The 19,416-nt window shown below is 45.5% G+C and overlaps 1 protein-coding gene across 1 annotated transcript in view; it reads left to right on the top strand.

The window, feature by feature from the left end:
- Positions 1-19,416, top strand: part of togaram1 (TOG array regulator of axonemal microtubules 1) — a 43,399-nt gene that overhangs the window by 3,552 nt on the left and 20,431 nt on the right. Inside the window, exons 2-9 of the mRNA XM_079527916.1 lie at positions 2,858-2,927; positions 9,675-9,803; positions 10,272-10,535; positions 11,188-11,477; positions 15,202-15,440; positions 18,420-18,520; positions 18,627-18,797; positions 19,324-19,392. Coding sequence (XP_079384042.1) covers positions 2,858-2,927; positions 9,675-9,803; positions 10,272-10,535; positions 11,188-11,477; positions 15,202-15,440; positions 18,420-18,520; positions 18,627-18,797; positions 19,324-19,392 — 1,333 coding nt within the window. The remainder of the gene's footprint in view (positions 1-2,857; positions 2,928-9,674; positions 9,804-10,271; positions 10,536-11,187; positions 11,478-15,201; positions 15,441-18,419; positions 18,521-18,626; positions 18,798-19,323; positions 19,393-19,416) is intronic.

The following is a 19,416-nucleotide window of genomic DNA, read 5'->3' as shown; positions in this document are numbered from 1 at the left end:
CACAAAGCTGTGCATAGCAGCGGTTGCACCGCTCAAAAACGTACGTCCAATTAATAGGACTACTAGTATCCCCGCAGTCGATTCAACCGGTCAGTCTTTTTTCTATGAACATCTCTGGCAAACTCTATGACCCTTCAATAGCAAGTAGCAATTGTGAAATCAATGTTAGCACCAAAAAAAGAAGCAAATATTTGATGAAAAATAGCTGATCTACAAGCTCACACATCATGTCGCAACACGACTCATTGTGAGCGTGAAGATTGACCATTTTAGCCTAACAGATTTGATGTACACTGTAGAGTGAAACAAGGAGATGAACCAAGTACAGACCCCAGCCTGTGAAAGGAGTGTAAATAGGGTTAATTCACCATAGATTGATTTGAGAGGCATTACTCATCCCTGATCCTTCCACAGAAAACCTTCTGTTTACACCAGCATGCGTCTCCCAGCAACAACCTCGCCACACAGCGCACTTGGCGGCGGGGGGGGGGGGGCGCCTGAAACATAATTGGTAATATCGCAGGGCCCGTGGTGGCAGTAAAACAAAGCTTATTTATATTTACTGCTCTTGTGTTGATTACCAACACCATCAGTGCACTGCATAGAGAGCTGATTGCACTGCAGAGGCGGCAAGATTGATCTCTCAGCCATTGATGGCCTCAGTCGATGATAAGTGCCTCAGCATTCATTGCTGCACGAAGCGATGCAAAAATGCTTTTACACAGGTGCCGCTGATTATTAAGTGATGTGCTCTTGTTCAAAACTGTATTCCCATAATAAAACATTGCTGTAGAGTATTTGTTCGGTAACACGGGGGGGTCTCCCCATCTATCCAGCTCATTACTAAACAAAAACAGAAAATTCATGTTCAATTTTATTATTCAATCACGAGAGATTTGTTTTCGTTTCATCACTTCCAATTTAATCCTGCTATATCCTATATACAGTAGACGTTTCCTCTTCTGATAGGATGGAATTGGTATCAGAACCTGAAAATGAATGTTCTGTTCACTAAAGCGTTGGAGAGAGACGGGTGACCCGCTGTTGCTTAACAAACAATGATTACTTTCAGAATACAGTATAGAGCAGGGGTTCCCAAAGTGGGGTCCGGGGACCCCCAGGGGTCCTTGAGGGAGTTTCAGGGGGTCCCCAGCTAAATGACAGTTAGGAACCAAATCTCTCTCATGGATCTGTAACTCTGACAGAGTTAAATTAACATTGATTTTACAATATGAATTGGGGGTCCCAGAGATAGAAATGCCATTAAATGGGGGTCCGTATAGACTAATGCATGTCAAACTAGAGGTCCTTGAAATTAAACGGGTTGAGAATCACTGCTAGAGCCGTAAAAATCTTCTCTTATGGGGGGTCCCTGGCATGTATTTTCAAGTGGGGGCTAATGAGTGTCAATTTGGGGGTCCTTGACATGAAAAAGTTTGGGAACCACTGGTAGAGCCCGTATCGTCTCTGTCCAATGGAAACCTCACAATATCCAAAACGTTACTTTTCAGGATTCAAATCTCACAGCAGCAGATCTACAAGCTCGCTTCGTGCTGCGTGTCGCTTCGTTTCGAGCTTGTGGATCTGCTGCTATTTATGCTTTTGTGTGACGCTGTGCGTATGATCAAGTAGGGCGCTAATTTACGAAAACAAACGACAACAAAAATATCACTTGCAACAAACCCCTATTAACCTCGACGGTAAAAGATGAATGAGAACGGTCCTGGACATTACGTGCCACTATATAGGTGTCCTGGCAGAATGAGAACGGTCCTGGACATGACGTGCCACTATATAGGTGTCCTAATGAGCGGTCCTGGACATTACGTGCCACTATATAGATGAATGAGAACGGTCCTGGACATTACGTGCCACTATATAGGTGTCCTGGCAGAACGGTCCTGGACATTACGTGCCACTATATAGGTGTCCTGGCAGAACGGTCCTGGACATTACGTGCCACTATACAGGTGTCCTGGCAGAACGGTCCTGGACATTACGTGCCACTATATAGGTGTCCTGGCAGAACGGTCCTGGACATTACGTGCCACTATACAGGTGTCCTGGCAGAACGGTCCTGGACATTACGTGCCACTATACACTGTAGGTGTCCTGGCAGAATCCCACCCCAAGTCCAGTGTCTCTGTGCTGCATCCCTTTTGTTGAGGCTGCTGGATAGGATTACAGAGGTCCATTACAGAGGTCCCCTCGGCCTCCAGATAGGATTACAGAGGTCCCCTCGGCCTCCAGATAGGATTACAGAGGTCCCCTCGGCCTCCAGATAGGATTACAGAGGTCCCCTCGGCCTCCAGATAGGATTACAGAGGTCCATTACAGAGGTCCCCTCGGCCTCCAGATAGGATTACAGAGGTCCCCTCGGCCTCCAGATAGGATTACAGAGGTCCCCTCGGCCTCCAGATAGGATTACAGAGGTCCCCTCGGCCTCCAGATAGGATTACAGAGGTCCCCTCGGCCTCCAGATAGGATTACAGAGGTCCATTACAGAGGTCCCCTCGGCCTCCAGATAGGATTACAGAGGTCCCCTCGGCCTCCAGATAGGATTACAGAGGTCCCCTCTGCCTCCAGATTACAGAGGTCCCCGCTGCCTCCAGATTACAGAGGTCCCCTCGGCCTCCAGATTACAGAGGTCCCCTCGGCCTCCAGATTACAGAGGTCCCCTCTGCCTCCAGATTACAGAGGTCCCCTCTGCCTCCAGATTGCTCACGTTTTGTCATCTGAACTTCATGCTTTCTTTTACTCCCGAAGGCATGCATGTCTTTTTCCATGTTGTAATTATGTCTCTCTCTCTCTCTCTCTCTCCTCTCTCTCCTCTCTCTCTCTCTCTCTCTCTCTGCAGGTGACCCCAGGAGACGACAACCTGTCCCTCAGCAGGAAGGCCAGTCCAGAGACCTACATCCCCAGTTTTGGTAATTATCACCACCACCTCTTCATCTTTGTTATATGGATAAAATCCAATAATATTTTGACCAAATATCTCTATAAATGGAAACATTGCTGAAATTGCCCATCTACAAGCTCGCTCACTCACTACATGTTGCGATGTGACATGTCGAGTTTGTAGATCGCACAATGTTCGCCCTTATTGAAGTCTAAAGGCCTATTCATGGTGACCACCAAAAACTACAACATGACATCACACGGGGGTGATAAGCCACTCACCGGCGCTCACCCCAGTACTCTGTTTTTACTAACCACAGAGTCACCTTATCACCTACAACTGGAGTATGAATAGACCTTAAGTGTAATACAAGGCTTAATTGATTACAACCAGGAAAAAAACAATATGCAATATCACTATATTTATATTACGATATCTAGTCTCATATCACAAAATTGATGTAATACAGAAATAATGGCCAGCCCCAATTGATGCCACATACACAAGCCCAAAGGAGATAACGAGTGCAAGCTGGGATCCAAATTAGAGCAGCTTTGAATTGGATTAGAAAGCTTGCTGAGTGAAAGGAGTCACCCACCGGTCACACAGGATATCCAAAGCTGTGAGACGATCAGAGCTGTATTCTAGTTCAACAAGACATTGCTTTTCCGAAAAGTGTTTGTGGAGGGGGGTATTAAACATTTTCAAAGGGTCACAGAGTCACACATGGATGACGGTTCAAATGAGTCAACTTGCTACAGTAACAAAGCATTTATTAAATCTTTTCATCAAATTATGCAAACCTGCCGCGTGTTAGTTCAGTTACAAGTGCATGGCATTTAGGGAGACGTTAATGTCACCTGAAACACTTTGTCCGTAAGCACTAGTTTTGGGTGTTTGGCACCATATTTATCAAAGTAACGTCAGCCTACCATAAGTAAATTATATAAAATATAATCAACTGAACAGAAAAAATAAAACTGCATGGCCTCCCTCTCCTCCCAGTCCCATCTTTAGCAAAGCTGCCCAAATCACAAGCCATCGTTCTCGCGGTAATAAAAATCTAAATATATATTTTTTTAAATCTTGTTTAAAAAAAAATCTGCCTAATGATGATGTCACTGGTGGACGGGTGTCCGAACTGCCCAAAGCCCTCCTATGAGACACAGACTGAGTAGGAAAAAATGGTGGTCCTTTAATGGGGCAATTCCAAAACATGCAAACATGACCCGCTTGAATTACTTTGTTCTAAATAAATAGCTTAATGACTAGTATTAGTATAACTAAATTCTTTTGAAATTAAATAAAAATGTTACTTTTCAGGATTCCAATTAAAAAATAGCTCATTTGTTTTTTTCAGGATTACAATAAAGAAATGGAAAAAATAGCGATCGTGACACGTTTGAGCTTGTAGATCGGCTATTTTTTGCTACTTTCGTAATAGGGCTTTTTTTTTAGGAAAAAAGTTAAAATCCGGAGATGAGCGGTTTCTGCCCTACAGTAATGGCCCTCTCCATCATGGAGATGAGCGGTTTCTGCCCTACAGTAATGGCCCTCTCCATCATGGAGATGAGCGGTTTCTGCCCTACAGTAATGGCCCTCTCCATCATGGAGATGAGCGGTTTCTGCCCTACAGTAATGGCCCTCTCCATCATGGAGATGAGCGGTTTCTGCCCTACAGTAATGGCCCTCTCCATCATCAATGAGCGGTTTCTGCCCTACAGTAATGGCCCTCTCCATCATGGAGATGAGCGGTTTCTGCCCTACAGTAATGGCCCTCTCCATCACGGAGATGAGCGGTTTCTGCCCTACAGTAATGGCCCTCTCCATCATGGAGATGAGCGGTTTCTGCCCTACAGTAATGGCCCTCTCCATCATGGAGATGAGCGGTTTCTGCCCTACAGTAATGGCCCTCTCCATCATGGAGATGAGCGGTTTCTGCCCTACAGTAATGGCCCTCTCCATCATGGAGATGAGCGGTTTCTGCCCTACAGTAATGGCCCTCTCCATCACGGAGATGAGCGGTTTCTGCCCTACAGTAATGGCCCTCTCCATCATGGAGATGAGCGGTTTCTGCCCTACAGTAATGGCCCTCTCCATCATGGAGATGAGCGGTTTCTGCCCTACAGTAATGGCCCTCTACCTCATGGAGATGAGCGGTTTCTGCCCTACAGTAATGGCCCTCTCCATCATGGAGATGAGCGGTTTCTGCCCTACAGTAATGGCCCTCTCCATCATGGAGATGAGCGGTTTCTGCCCTACAGTAATGGCCCTCTCCATCATCAACGGAGATGAGCGGTTTCTGCCCTACAGTAATGGCCCTCTCCATCATGGAGATGAGCGGTTTCTGCCCTACAGTAATGGCCCTCTCCATCATGGAGATGAGCGGTTTCTGCCCTACAGTAATGGCCCTCTCCATCATGGAGATGAGTGGTTTCTGCCCTACAGTAATGGCCCTCTCCATCATGGAGATGAGCGGTTTCTGCCCTACAGTAATGGCCCTCTCCATCATGGAGATGAGCGGTTTCTGCCCTACAGTAATGGCCCCCTACCTCATGGAGATGAGCGGTTTCTGCCCTACAGTAATGGCCCTCTCCATCATGGAGATGAGCGGTTTCTGCCCTACAGTAATGGCCCTCTCCATCATGGAGATGAGCGGTTTCTGCCCTACAGTAATGGCCCTCTCCATCATCAATGAGCGGTTTCTGCCCTACAGTAATGGCCCTCTCCATCATGGAGATGAGCGGTTTCTGCCCTACAGTAATGGCCCTCTCCATCATGGAGATGAGCGGTTTCTGCCCTACAGTAATGGCCCTCTCCATCATCAATGAGCGGTTTCTGCCCTACAGTAATGGCCCTCTCCATCATGGAGAGGAGCGGTTTCTGCCCTACAGTAATGGCCCTCTCCATCATGGAGATGAGCGGTTTCTGCCCTACAGTAATGGCCCTCTCCATCATGGAGAGGAGCGGTTTCTGCCCTACAGTAATGGCCCTCTCCATCATCAAAGGTTGCCCACATCTGGTCTACTACATCTCCTAATCATGGAAATAACAATATTTATTCACCTATAAGTAAAAAATCACACCCGTGTGAACTGAGTGGTGTAAGGCTATTATATAGCCTGATCAGCTCTGATCTGACGTAATGAAATCACACCTGGATGTGATTTCACAACTGGCTTTTTTTGTGCAGAGAAAATGAGCACGGTTGCTATGTTCACCCAGTTCACCCGGGTGTGATTTAATTACGTCAGAAATTATTTTGAACATAGCAACCATGCTCATTTTTTTCTGCACACAAAAGCCAGTTGTAGGAGTGGTTTACACCACTCAAAAAGCGCTTCACCACTAAGAGACACGAAATAAATGTTTTCACAGGCATGGATGATCAACCACGATCAGACTTTCACTCTTCACTATACACAGCTGTGGTTACAAGGACAACATCATACATAATTTAGAGTCCTCTTAAATTAATAAAATAACCATCTAAAATAAATCTCCTCGACAGCTACATCGGCTATTTTAGCTATTTGTCGTACGACAAAGTGCATAGTAAACGGCTTAAGCCTTAAGTGGTTAAAAGTGCACATACTGTTAGCCATGTGGTTCTAAATGTCCGCGCAATCACAGAGCTCTAAACTACACTCTACAGACACTGTGATTGTGGTTTGCACATAATGTGCGTGGGTGTCGGGACAGTAATATTGTGGAAGGGTGACAACATGCAATTAGAGTAAACATGATGGATTGTTGGCCCGAGGGTCAACGACGAGTCCCCTTCTTTCGATGGGAGAGCTTTTCTCCCTCTATTATTGAATGTTAACGTCAGTAAACAGTGGCGTGCACAGATAGACACTAGGGGGTGCTAGAGCACCCCCTGCCCTTTTGGCAATGTGCCCTTTTGAAAAAAAAAGAAAAAAAACTTTTTTTTTTCTCTTTTTTTTTTTTTTTTTAAAAATAGCAGACCTACAAGTTCATAGCGCGCCACTCGGTGGCGCGCTATGAGCTTGTAGATCTGCTATTTTTCAATAGCTAAAGCATAACATAATGCTAACACCAAAAGGGGTTCCCGCCCAAAATGGATTAAGGCAACCGGCCGGTTCCACGCGCTGCACAAGGTGCCCTTTTTTAACTTGAGCACCTGCCCCTCTAAATGTCTGTGCACGCCACTGGTAAACAACATTCAATTAACAGACAGAAAGCAATATGCACCACCTTGGTATGTGCTAGATGTCCGTAACATAAGTATAGGTGTTCCATGTATCAAAAATATGTTTAATCATTTCATAAGTCCATCAAAAGCTAGTAATAATAGCTTGATACACTGAGTTCCCCGCAGTTTTGCGCAAACAAAGCGTCTCGTGTAACGCATTGAGCTTGCAGGTTGGCTATTTTCTGTGCGTGACACCACTATAAATCCAGCTTTAAGTGCAAGGAGTCTAGGGGCTCGAATCCACCGTGGTGCAGCCGACTTGCCGTGCGTCCATACAAACACAACTGGCCAGTGTTCGGGGGAGGGAAGCCGTATACTCATTACTCACACTGCTATGGGTTTGGGCAGCACCTGTCAGCGGGGAATGTTCCTGGCTCTTAAATCTAGCATTAAGTTAACTAGAGCGGTGCCCGTTGGAGCCTCTACAGCGGTGCCCGTTGGGCACTGGCCTACTTGGAACGATGCAAGTTGGAAATGCATGCCCCACCCAGATATTATGTTTGTGTCCCTTTTATGCCCATATATGGAGTTCTTTGTCAGGCATGCCCAAATATGGAGTCTATGCAGATGTCAGAATGATGTTCTCCATATATGGACACTGGGCAGGGGCCCTGTACATAGCCCGGGCAGAGGCCTTTTTGGGGCGGTTCTGGACAACCGTGGGTCCGACTGACTTGATACCGGGCACTGCACCCCCTGTGGTGGGGTGGAACGCGTGTGTCAAATTCGGCGGGGCGAACGGTTCTCGAGTTACGTGGATTACACACGTACGTACGTACGTACGTACGTACGTACGTACGTACGTACGTACGTACAGACAGAGACTTGGTGCATTTATCGTTAGAAGATAGAGGAATTTTAAATATTATTTTATGAAAACAGAAATGACTGTCCATCCATCCATCCATCCATCCACGTCCCACTGGGAGGAGACCCCGGGGCAGACCAAGGCGCAGTTGGAGGAAATACATCGACTCACTGGCCTTGGAACGTCTCGGAATCCCCCAGGAGGAAGTCACTAATGTTGCTCTGGAGAGGGAAGTCTGGAGCACTCTGGTGGAGCTGTTGCCCCCGCGACCCGACTACGGATAAGCGGTTGAAGATGGATGGATGGATGGATGGATGGATATTGTTGTGGGGAGGTGGGTGGGATGGTCCCTGAGGATTGGGTGGAAATATGCTAGTGGTCTAGAGTTCAAAAAAAGTTGAGAGACCATCCCAGTGGTCTGGCATGTGTAGCCCAAGCCCATTGACCACAACTCACGACAGACGTGACATTACTGCTGACCATGTTCCTAAGCATACTGTGGCTTTCAAGGAAGCAGTTAGATTCCATTCATTCATTTCAGTATGGTATGAAAATCAACTTACATCAAACTTGCTTGAGACACAAGTTCATAATCCAAAACGGAGAGGGCTCATAATACCGGTATTGTAACCTTTTGTCAAAGTTAACGTTATAGCTGCATTTAAATGCATTTTAAAGTGTGGATTGATTTGGAAAGTGTCGTCAAAAACAGCCCCTGGAGAAAAGATTGATTTACAACCAATCATATACGTACAGGGTTAATAATCAGACTAATCGATTTACTCGATTATAAAAAGAATTCGGTTAGAATTCGGTCGATTCTTATTAAAATTACTTATGGATTATTCGATTTGATATAGTTTCAGTTAATTGCCCAACCCCACTCTCTCTTAACTTGACCCTGTGACCATTTGATTTTGATTCCTTACGGAGGGATTGGATTCACCTCCGCTACTGTTGCTATGGTGGTATAATCTGGACACTACATGCCAACACCGTAAGCCTCGAATGAAGATCACACCTGTGGCAGCAGGGTCAGGTGTACCAGAACCCATGATTACACCTGCAGCCGCAGGGTGTACCAGTCCAGAACAATGCACACCTGGCACGATTTCATCGATGCAGACTAAAGCACGTCTGTCACATGTTACTATTCGGTACACTTTGTTTTTTTCCTTCTCTTCGGTTATACACACATGCCTGCTCAAAGAAGCATGCGACCCGACCCCCTGCATAGCCAGCGTACAGGAGACTGTACTGTAGTCAGTGTAGTGTACACACAGGCAAGACTGGACTTGGCCGTGTTTTGTTACTACCGGTTGCAGGGGATCTTGGCAGGTTTCTTTTTACCACCGAGCTCCAACAAACCACAAAATCTCCCTCTTAACCCATTTTGACCTGAGATCAGATTCTAAAAATGTCTTCTACATCCTGACAGTTTTCTGAAAAAGCTATGTTTCTATGTCAGTCGTTCTTCGATTTTTCAAAAATAGCTAAAGCATAACATATTGCTAACACCAAAAGGGCTTCCCGCCCAAAATGGGTTAAGATTATTTCTTGTAAAATTAGTTATTCTAACCCATGTTGAACTCTGGCACTCGTACTTTTATATGAAAATGTAAATGCTTTGTGATATCCACAGAAAGCATACAGTAGCCTCATCTTGTTATTGTAACACAAACCAGTATTGAAGCGTTATGCAACCCTATTTGGTTACCAGCGAGTATAGCTGACTAAGGTTTTCCACGCAGGTTGCGCAGAGCCCCAGAAGGCCCTACTCTCCAGGAGAAGAGAGTCCCCGGCACGTCTTAGACGAAGCGGAAGCCTCGACTCGGATCCTGACATATTCAAACTCACCGGCTCCCTCGATACAGACGGTGGTACGGAATCCTTCCTTCTCCCCTCGCCTTTCAACTTCAGCCGGCAATAAATCACATTTCCTTATCATTATACGCAATGTCGTCCCCGTACAGGGGTTGATGATATTAGGGATGTAATGATTCACTCAAAACACATTATTTTCCAGACAAATGAGAAAACAAAACTGAAAAAGATATATTTTTAATTACACAGTCCTTACCTTATCTTACACAAATCCAGTATTTTTTTTTAAATTGTCTTCTCTTATCCTTTTTAACCAATTATTAAATTATTATTATTATTATAAAGATCCTGTATTTTCTTCTTTTTTACATGCCCTCTGCCGTTTGCGTCACGATTCAAATTGCAATTTAATCGCGATTTAAATTGTCACCAGTTTGAATCGATTTGAATCGATTTACGATATATTGTTAGATGCCTATAGTCGACATTGCATCATTTGTTTCTCGTTTGTCTTTTGTCAACAGTGGCGCGCAAGTCGCGTATTCTCTCGGGGAGCCCCAGCGTCGAGCGCACCTTCTCCCTCCCTTCCAACCCCGCCTCCTCGCCGTCGCCGGGCTCCTTCCTCCTGCCGTCCTATCCACTGGCGGGGGCGTGCCCGGGCGGCCTGCGCACGCCAACGCTGCTCCGCCGCCGAGCGGACTCCTTCCTCTCCATGTCCAACACCTGGCCCAACAAGAGAGACAGCAGCCCTCAGCAGCGGGACTCCAGTCCCTGGAGAGATGTAACAGGCAAGGAGGAAACCTGCTGAAAGCAGTCACGGTGTATATTTAAAGGGCAACATTTAAGGGGAGCTCGGGTGGCACAGGGCCGGGTTTGGCCCCATTTACACCAGCAGCCAAATGCAGCTTGAATCAGATCTGGGCCACATCCAGATTGGAGTCTGATTTGTTTAAATGAGTCATGTGACATGTTGGACTCATTTAAACCAGTCGGATTTCAATCTGGATGTGGCACAGATCTGATTCAGGTTAGATGTGTCTGCCAGTGTAAATGAGGCCTAAAGTTCCTAGTGTCCTCCACCGCAGAGACTGGGAGTTTTGAGTCCTCTGCGGTGCATCTGGCTTGGCCGGACCCCCCCCATTACATGGGGTACAAGCCAAGGGGACTTGGGGATTGACAGAACGACTAAACGGGGAGAAAAGGGAGGAAAGCACTGGGGAAATAAACGGTACAGTCCTGAATCTGACGTAGTAAAACCTCTCACAATGCGTTCGCTCTCATACGGTGCTGCAGGCTGGTGGAGGTTTAAAACGTGATAGAAATGATAGGATTCAAGTTACAATGTCAGCAAGGTTGCATTTTAAGTGTCAAGCATTCCCTCATATCGGTTTGTCAAATGTCAGGGTGTCTTTAATCCTCATGCTCTTCTCGTCTCTCCAGCGGACCCCGCGACCAGACCGTGCTCTCCCTGGCCGCCCCGCGCCTCCCCGGTGAGCTCCGCCTCCGTCTCCTCCTTCCGACGCGCCCTGAGCAGCTCCAGGGCGTCCCTCCCCGTCTCGCCGGTCCTCGCCCTGGCGGAGAGGGCCCAGTCGCACAACGGCCAGAAGCCCGACCCCCCGGTGAGCCCCTGGACCCAGCGGCGGCAGCAGCAGCCGGAGAGGAACCTCCATCTGGACCTCGGCGACGCTGTTCCAGAACCTCAGGAAGAGGATCCCCTGGACATGGAGGAGGTGAGCGGAACAATGCTTTGGTTCCCCTCGAGGCTTGTTCATACTTTGTCACATGACAGTGTGCTGTCGTCGTACGACAAACGTGTTGCATGTTGGACGGAAGTAAACACAGCACTTCACACAATCGAATAATTATTAACAATTTAGGAAATCATCAGACGCTTTTACCCGGAGCAACTTGGTAGTACGAAATCTAAGCAGATTAAGGAAGAACCCTAGCAAGAAACACAACGTGATAGAAGAACCCTAGCAAGAAACACAACGTGATGAAGAACCCTAGCAAGAAACACAACATGATAGAAGAACCCTAGTCAAGAAACACAACGTGATAGAAGAACCCTAGTCAAGAAACACAACGTGATAGAAGAACCCTAGCAAGAAACACAACGTGATGAAGAACCCTAGCAAGAAACACAACGTGATAGAAGAACCCTAGCAAGAAACACAACGTGATAGAAGAACCCTAGCAAGAAACACAACGTGATAGAAGAACCCTAGTCAAGAAACACAACGTGATAGAAGAACCCTAGCAAGAAACACAACGTGATAGAAGAACCCTAGCAAGAAACACAACGTGATAGAAGAACCCTAGTCAAGAAACACAACGTGATAGAAGAACCCTAGCAAGAAACACAACGTGATAGAAGAACCCTAGCAAGAAACACAACGTGATAGAAGAACCCTAGCAAGAAACACAACGTGATAGAAGAACCCTAGCAAGAAACACAACGTGATAGAAGAACCCTAGCAAGAAACACAACGTGATAGAAGAACCCTAGCAAGAAACACAACGTGATAGAAGAACCGTAGCAAGAAACACAACGTGATAGAAGAACCCTAGTCAAGAAACACAACGTGATAGAAGAACCCTAGCAAGAAACACAACGTGATAGAAGAAGAACCCTAGCAAGAAACACAACGTGATAGAGAAGAACCCTAGCAAGAAACACAACGTGATGAAGAACCCTAGCAAGAAACACAACGTGATAGAGAAGAACCCTAGCAAGAAACACAACGTGATAGAAGAACCCTAGCAAGAAACACAACGTGATAGAAGAAGAACCCTAGCAAGAAACACAACGTGATAGAAGAACCCTAGCAAGACACACAACGTGATAGAAGAACCCTAGTCAAGAAACACAACGTGATAGAAGAACCCTAGTCAAGAAACACAACGTGATAGAAGAACCCTAGCAAGAAACACAACGTGATAGAAGAAGAACCCTAGCAAGAAACACAACGTGATAGAAGAACCCTAGTCAAGAAACACAACGTGATAGAAGAACCCTAGTCAAGAAACACAACGTGATAGAAACACAACGTGATAGAAGAACCCTAGTCAAGAAACACAACGTGATAGAAGAACCCTAGTCAAGAAACACAACGTGATAGAAGAACCCTAGCAAGACACACAACGTGATAGAAGAACCCTAGCAAGAAACACAACGTGATAGAAGAACCCTAGTCAAGAAACACAACGTGATAGAAGAACCCTAGCAAGAAACACAACGTGATAGAAGAACCCTAGCAAGAAACACAACGTGATAGAAGAACCCTAGTCAAGACACACTACGTGATAGAAGAACCCTAGTCAAGACACTACGTGATAGAAGAACCCTAGTCAAGAAACACAACGTGATAGAAGAACCCTAGCAAGAAACACAACGTGAAGAACCCTAGTCAAGAAACACAACGTGATAGAAGAACCCTAGCAAGAAACACAACGTGATAGAAGAACCCTAGTCAAGAAACACAACGTGATAGAAGAACCCTAGTCAAGAAACACAACGTGATAGAAGAAGAACCCTAGTCAAGAAACACAACGTGAAGAACCCTAGTCAAGAAACACAACGTGATAGAAGAACCCTAGTCAAGAAACACAACGTGATAGAAGAACCCTAGTCAAGAAACACAACGTGATAGAAGAAGAACCCTAGCAAGAAACACAGCGTGATAGAAGAACCCTAGTCAAGAAACACAACGTGATAGAAGAACCCTAGCAAGAAACACAACGTGATAGAAGAACCCTAGCAAGAAACACAACGTGATGAAGAACCCTAGTCAAGAAACACAACGTGATGAAGAACCCTAGCAAGAAACACAACGTGATAGAAGAACCCTAGTCAAGAAACACAACGTGATAGAAGAACCCTAGTCAAGAAACACAACGTGATGAAGAACCCTAGTCAAGAAACACAACGTGATAGAAGAACCCTAGTCAAGAAACACATCGTGATGAAGAACCCTAGTCAAGAAACACAACGTGATGAAGAACCCTAGCAAGACACACAACGTGATAGAAGAAGAACCCTAGCAAGAAACACTACGTGATAGAAGAACCCTAGCAAGAAACACAACATGATAGAAGAACCCTAGCAAGAAACACAACGTGATAGAAACACAACGTGATAGAAACACAACGTGATAGAAGAACCCTAGTCAAGAAACACAACGTGATAGAAGAACCCTAGCAAGAAACACAACGTGATAGAAGAACCCTAGCAAGAAACACAACGTGATGAAGAACCCTAGCAAGAAACACAACGTGATAGAAGAACCCTAGCAAGAAACACAACGTGATAGAAGAACCCTAGCAAGAAACACAACGTGATAGAGAAGAACCCTAGCAAGAAACACAACGTGATGAAGAACCCTAGCAAGAAACACAACGTGATAGAAGAACCCTAGCAAGAAACACAACGTGATAGTCACACAAATGGTGTAAAGAGAACAATTTGGTGCTCAAGCTAAACAAATCTAAATAATAACTGGGGAAACAAAGTATATATGCACTGCGGAATATAGTAAGACACTGTGCAACTTGTTCAGTGCAGGGACGTTAAATGTGGGTCATTGTAGTTTGATCCACACTTGACATGCAACGAGGGCTTTTAAAACAGTTTAAGTGCCATGGGCGTTAAGACGAGCCCGCTTTCACTATGTACTGATTGCCAGGGACGTTAAGACGAGCAAAAAAAATATCCATATTTTGAAAATTCCTCTAATCTGGTGTGCAGGTGACGACATGCACATGACATGCACAATAGAATTACATTTTCTTTCTTTTGTCCCATTGCCAAAATGGCACCCCCGACCAAAACTAGGGCCCCGCCCCCTGGCGCTGAAAGCGTTAAACCCGCTATACTTCGTTGACCCGGGTCCTCCAGGGCTCTGTTCTTGGTCCTCTCCTTTTTCTCCTCCGCACCAAATCTCCTCGGCGAAACATAGCCAATCTACAAGCTCAAAATGTGTCGCAGCACGATATGTTGTTGTTGTTGTTTATGTTGAGTTTTCGCCTATTATGACATGCCCAGGATACGGTCTCTATAGGGTTCATGTGGTTATAACCACTGATCCAGGACCAGCGCGTAGGCTTTGAGGAACTCGCACATTTTGCATTGTGTTTCACAAGGCTGAGGACAGCTGGTCTGCATTAGACCGCAGTAAACATTCACAAACACTGTGCTTCCCATGGCATGGGTCTTAACCCACTCTGGGCGGGAACCCCTTTTGGTGCATTATGTTATACTTTAGCTATTGAAAAATAGCAGATCTACAAGCTCATAGCGCGCCACCGAGTGGCGCGCTACGAGCTTGTAGGTCTGCTATTTTTGAAAAATCGTGAAAATGCGGCACACGTCTTTGAATACATATTCTTTCAGAGGACTTTTCGACGTCGGGCCTAAAGGGGTTAATGTGCGTGCTGTTTTTTTTTTTGGAACAGATGCTGAATTCCCTGCGCTCGCTGCGCAACAGTGCTGCCAAGAAGAGAGCCAAGATGAGCCTGAGCGGGTCGGACCCGGATCCGGACAGCCCGGACTCGGCCATGAGGCTGGAGCTGGGCCTGGACTCTCCGCCCAACAACCACTCCCCCGTGGTCACCAGTCCGGCCTGCAGCGAGAGCAGCCTCTCCAGCTTATGCTCGCCCCCCAACTCTGCCGTCACTGACCCCAAAACGAGGAGGTGAGGAAGGGACCCACTGTTTGGATACAAGCATGTATTCCAATTTCCACATTAATTTCTCGTGACGTTGTTTTAGCCACTTTCAACCAAAGATCGCCAGATCGGCTGTAGCTTGTATAGTTGCGCAACACTACCCATTTAAAGGTATATTCAGTGATTTGACTTAATTCAAATATCACTTATTTTTTCTTTTTTTCTGGATAATCCTCCCTACTATAGAGTGTGCTGACCATATAAGGAGTTCCTCCCTGTCCCCAGTGAGCCCCTGGGGTCAAAAAACCCTAGTTTCAGTTTTGGTGGCGGGTGGCAAAACCTTCATCCAATCAGGATGAATGGGGCCTTCCTCCAATCATGATCGAGTGGGGGCGGGCCTTGGTGCACATGCTGTTGGCCTGTTGCACTTCCCCCCACTGTAGAGCGTGCATGTGCACATTTTGTTACCGGGGTGGACTGGGTGGTTTTCCAAATCACTGAATGCTCCTTTAAGCCCTATTTTATGCATTGTTGAAAGTACGCCAGTAGTTGCGATGATGATGCTGATGATGAGGCTATGTGATGACCCAATATCCATCTGGTGTTGGAGCCGGTACCAAAGTTGCAAAGACTGACAACAACATCCCTTTCCCTTATTGACTCCCAGATTATTTATCGCTGTTTTTAATGATTGTAAAACAAAGAGTGAATTCTTCCTTTGCTTGCGTCTGTTGTGGGACATGCACAGCATGTGTGACTGTGAATGCATAGCTAGCTAGGCTCGAAACGGGGAGAGGATGACATTGTGTGTACATGTACGGTATTATACCGTTGCTATCGGGAGGAAACCTCTTAACTCCATTTTTGAGGTTTTCGAAAATATTGAACCAATGGAAAGTAGTAAAAAAAATGCCATGGACAAAACCTCTTAACTCCATTGGACCATCAAAAGCTAAAGCAACTAACTCCACCACCTCTCCCCCTCTCATGGAATTAATTGGCAATAAATAAAGTCACAACACCACCAAGTTTGATGAGGCAGTATTGCTTTGTTTTCAAAATATTCGGTTTTCTTAATTTCCTGAAAAATTTACATTTTTCATTTCCTGAAAAATGAACATTTTGAAGTTAGGTGGTTTCTTCCCGACAGCAGAGATACACTATACAAAATACAAATGGAGAAGAACAATGATGACATCCGGTCTCAGATAGAAGCGGTTGAAAGTGTGGGGCCGCTCTTAATTAGAGCAGGGGTTCTCAACGTTTTTGGCCCCCGGAAATGCTTTGGCAATGTCTCGGGACCCCCGCCCCGCCCCCTCCCGACCCCCAATATAAATTGACTGCTACAATAACCTTAAACCATTTTGGGCGGGAACCCCTTTTGGTGTTTTAAGCATTGTTATAATTTAGCTATTGAAAAATAGCAGATCTACAAGCTCATAGCGCGCCACCGAGTGGCGCGCTACGAGCTTGTAGGTCTGCTATTTTTGAAAAAAAGTGAAAATAAAATTTAAAAATAAATCATTTTTTTTTTTTTTTTTTTTTAATAATTTGGGGACCCCCTAAAATAATTTGGCGACCCCCCCGAGGGGTCGCGACCCACGGGTTGAGAACCCCTGAATTAGAGGAGGGTGAGAACGATATGAGACAAGGCATGCCGGCGGTCCATGGTGTAAAATGTTCAGCAGTGTACCGGCAACGTGTTTGTTAACCCATTTTGGTGTTTTAAAGCATTATGTTATACTTTAGCTATTGAAAAATAGCAGATCTACAAGCTCATAACGCGGCACCGAGTGCCGCGCTATGAACTTGTATGTCTGCTATTTTTGAAAAATCGTGAAAATGTGCCTCAAATCTTTGAATATATATTATTACAGAGTGAACATTTTAACTCAAATCTTTGCTTCTGGGGAGGTCCCTGGAACAAACATATTTTCAGATGGGGGTCGGCGGCCAATTACATAAAATTTTTAGGGTCCTTGACATGAAATATTGAGCACCACTGATACAGAAACATAGGTATTTCAGAAAACTATCAGGATTTAGAAGACATTTTTAAAATGTTGACGTCTGCAGGTCTAAATGGGTTAAATTTAACAACAGGTTCAGCAGCAAGTAGTGGAGGTGAAGGGTCGTCCGTTATCCCCCGAGAGTCTGGACAATCGTGAGGGAAATCGATGAAGGGGATCAATAAGACAATGGAATCCATGACAGGGTTTCTGTAAGGCCAATATGCCTCTATGGCAGAATAATGGGCTACAGGTCACAAAGCACTTGGATTCTACTGTTCATTGTTTTTAGATTGCTCACGGTTTAACCCAGCGGTTCTCAACCTGTGGGTCGGGACAAGCTCTGGTCCATAGCGTTAGGAGGACGTCTCTTTAACGCAGTTAGGACTGCAAGGACGATTAAAAACAATACATTCTAAATCCCAGAAGCAAAGATTTGAATTAAAAATGTTTGCTCTGAAAGAATATATATTCAAAGATTTGCGCCACATTTTCAAGATTTTTCTAAAATAGCAGATCTACAAGTTTGTAGACAGTGCGGCACTCTGTGCCATGCTACGAGCTTGTAGATCTGCTATTTTCAATAGCTAAATCCGGCCCTGGCAGGGAGGCATTGGTACCATTTGGTATTTTCATAGTGTTTGGTACTGTATGACTCGGGGCGGGGATTGAACCCTGACATCTGAGACAGTCTGAGGCTATCACAAAGGCTACCGAGTTTCAAATGTAATCCTACTACACCTGCCATCTTGGGAAACCAACACAGATGTCAATTTGTCTGATTGTCGTAGCGTAGAACATTAGCTCCATGCCAATCAGACAAACTGAAACGCCTGTGTTGGTCCCCAACGTGGCAGGTGTAGTAGGACTACATTTGAAACTCATGAATAGGAGCAGCAGTAATGCAGCATTAATATCAAATGCCCCCTTTGAACTCTCTCTCTCTCTCTCTCTCTCTCTCTCGCTCTCTCGCTCTCTCTCGCTCTCTCTCTCTCAGCCCCGGAAACTCTGCCTGCTCAGCGGCGAAGCCTCCCACTGCAAGAGTGCCTTCCACCAAACTCCGGTGTTCTCTGTCCATGGACTTCAGCAGCTTACAAGGTAAGAGAGAAGGGAGATGTTCTAGATTTGTATGCCATTGTGTTGTAATCGTCTCACTTCAAACGCAGGCCCTCATTCCTACACGTGTGTGTGTGTCTCTCTCTAGGCTTTTCCAAGAAGGACAAAGCCTCGCCCGAAGTGGGCATCGTTGGCCAGAGAGTCTCCTACTCCAACGGACGGACCCAAGCCGACGATGAGGACGCTACGACCACGCCCTCTGAGCCGCCGGTCAGACCGACCTGCCGTGAGCCAATCAGAGCTCTGAGGCCTGCCAAAGGTCAGTCAGTGCCCAAAGTGTACATAAAAAAAACCAATATATACATTTCTTGTAAGGAGCGAGATTTTTTCAAAAATAGCAGATCTACGAGCTCATAGCGTTGCACAAAGTTCCATGAGCTTGTATGTCTGCTATCTTTGAATAGCCAAAGTATAAAATAACGGTTAACGTTACAATCGAAAATGACGCAGATGCTTTCCAGGTTTTTATGGGTTAATGATCGATCAATCAATTGTGTTCCGGCTTGAATCAATAGAACTAACATAGTATACTTTTAAGTTCCTAATTTTCTGTATCACAATGAAAACACAAGAGGTTCAAGGTTTTAAAGAAAATCATGACTCTTTTAGTTTTTAGTTCAGTGTCTTACCGTTACGTTATCAATAAAGTCTTAGTGCTTTGCCAATTTTGTGGAGTCCCAGTTGCAATATAAACACAGCGGCCCGCAGGCTGGGAATGGCTGGCGTAGTGTAATAATCTATCAATAATCTAATGCATTCATGCCAATACCTTCTGTGTCCACCAGGGTGTCAGAGCTACAGCAACAGGAGTTCACCGGTCACAGACATGATGCCTGACGGAGTGGTGGGAAAGGGTCAGTCATTGTTGTTCACTCATC

The sequence above is a fragment of the Electrona antarctica genome (genome assembly GCF_951216825.1).
Source record: "Electrona antarctica genome assembly, chromosome: 18".
Taxonomy (NCBI): Eukaryota; Metazoa; Chordata; class Actinopteri; order Myctophiformes; family Myctophidae; genus Electrona; species Electrona antarctica.
Note: the sequence above shows the minus strand (reverse complement) of the source record. Positions and strands in the feature narration are given on the sequence as shown.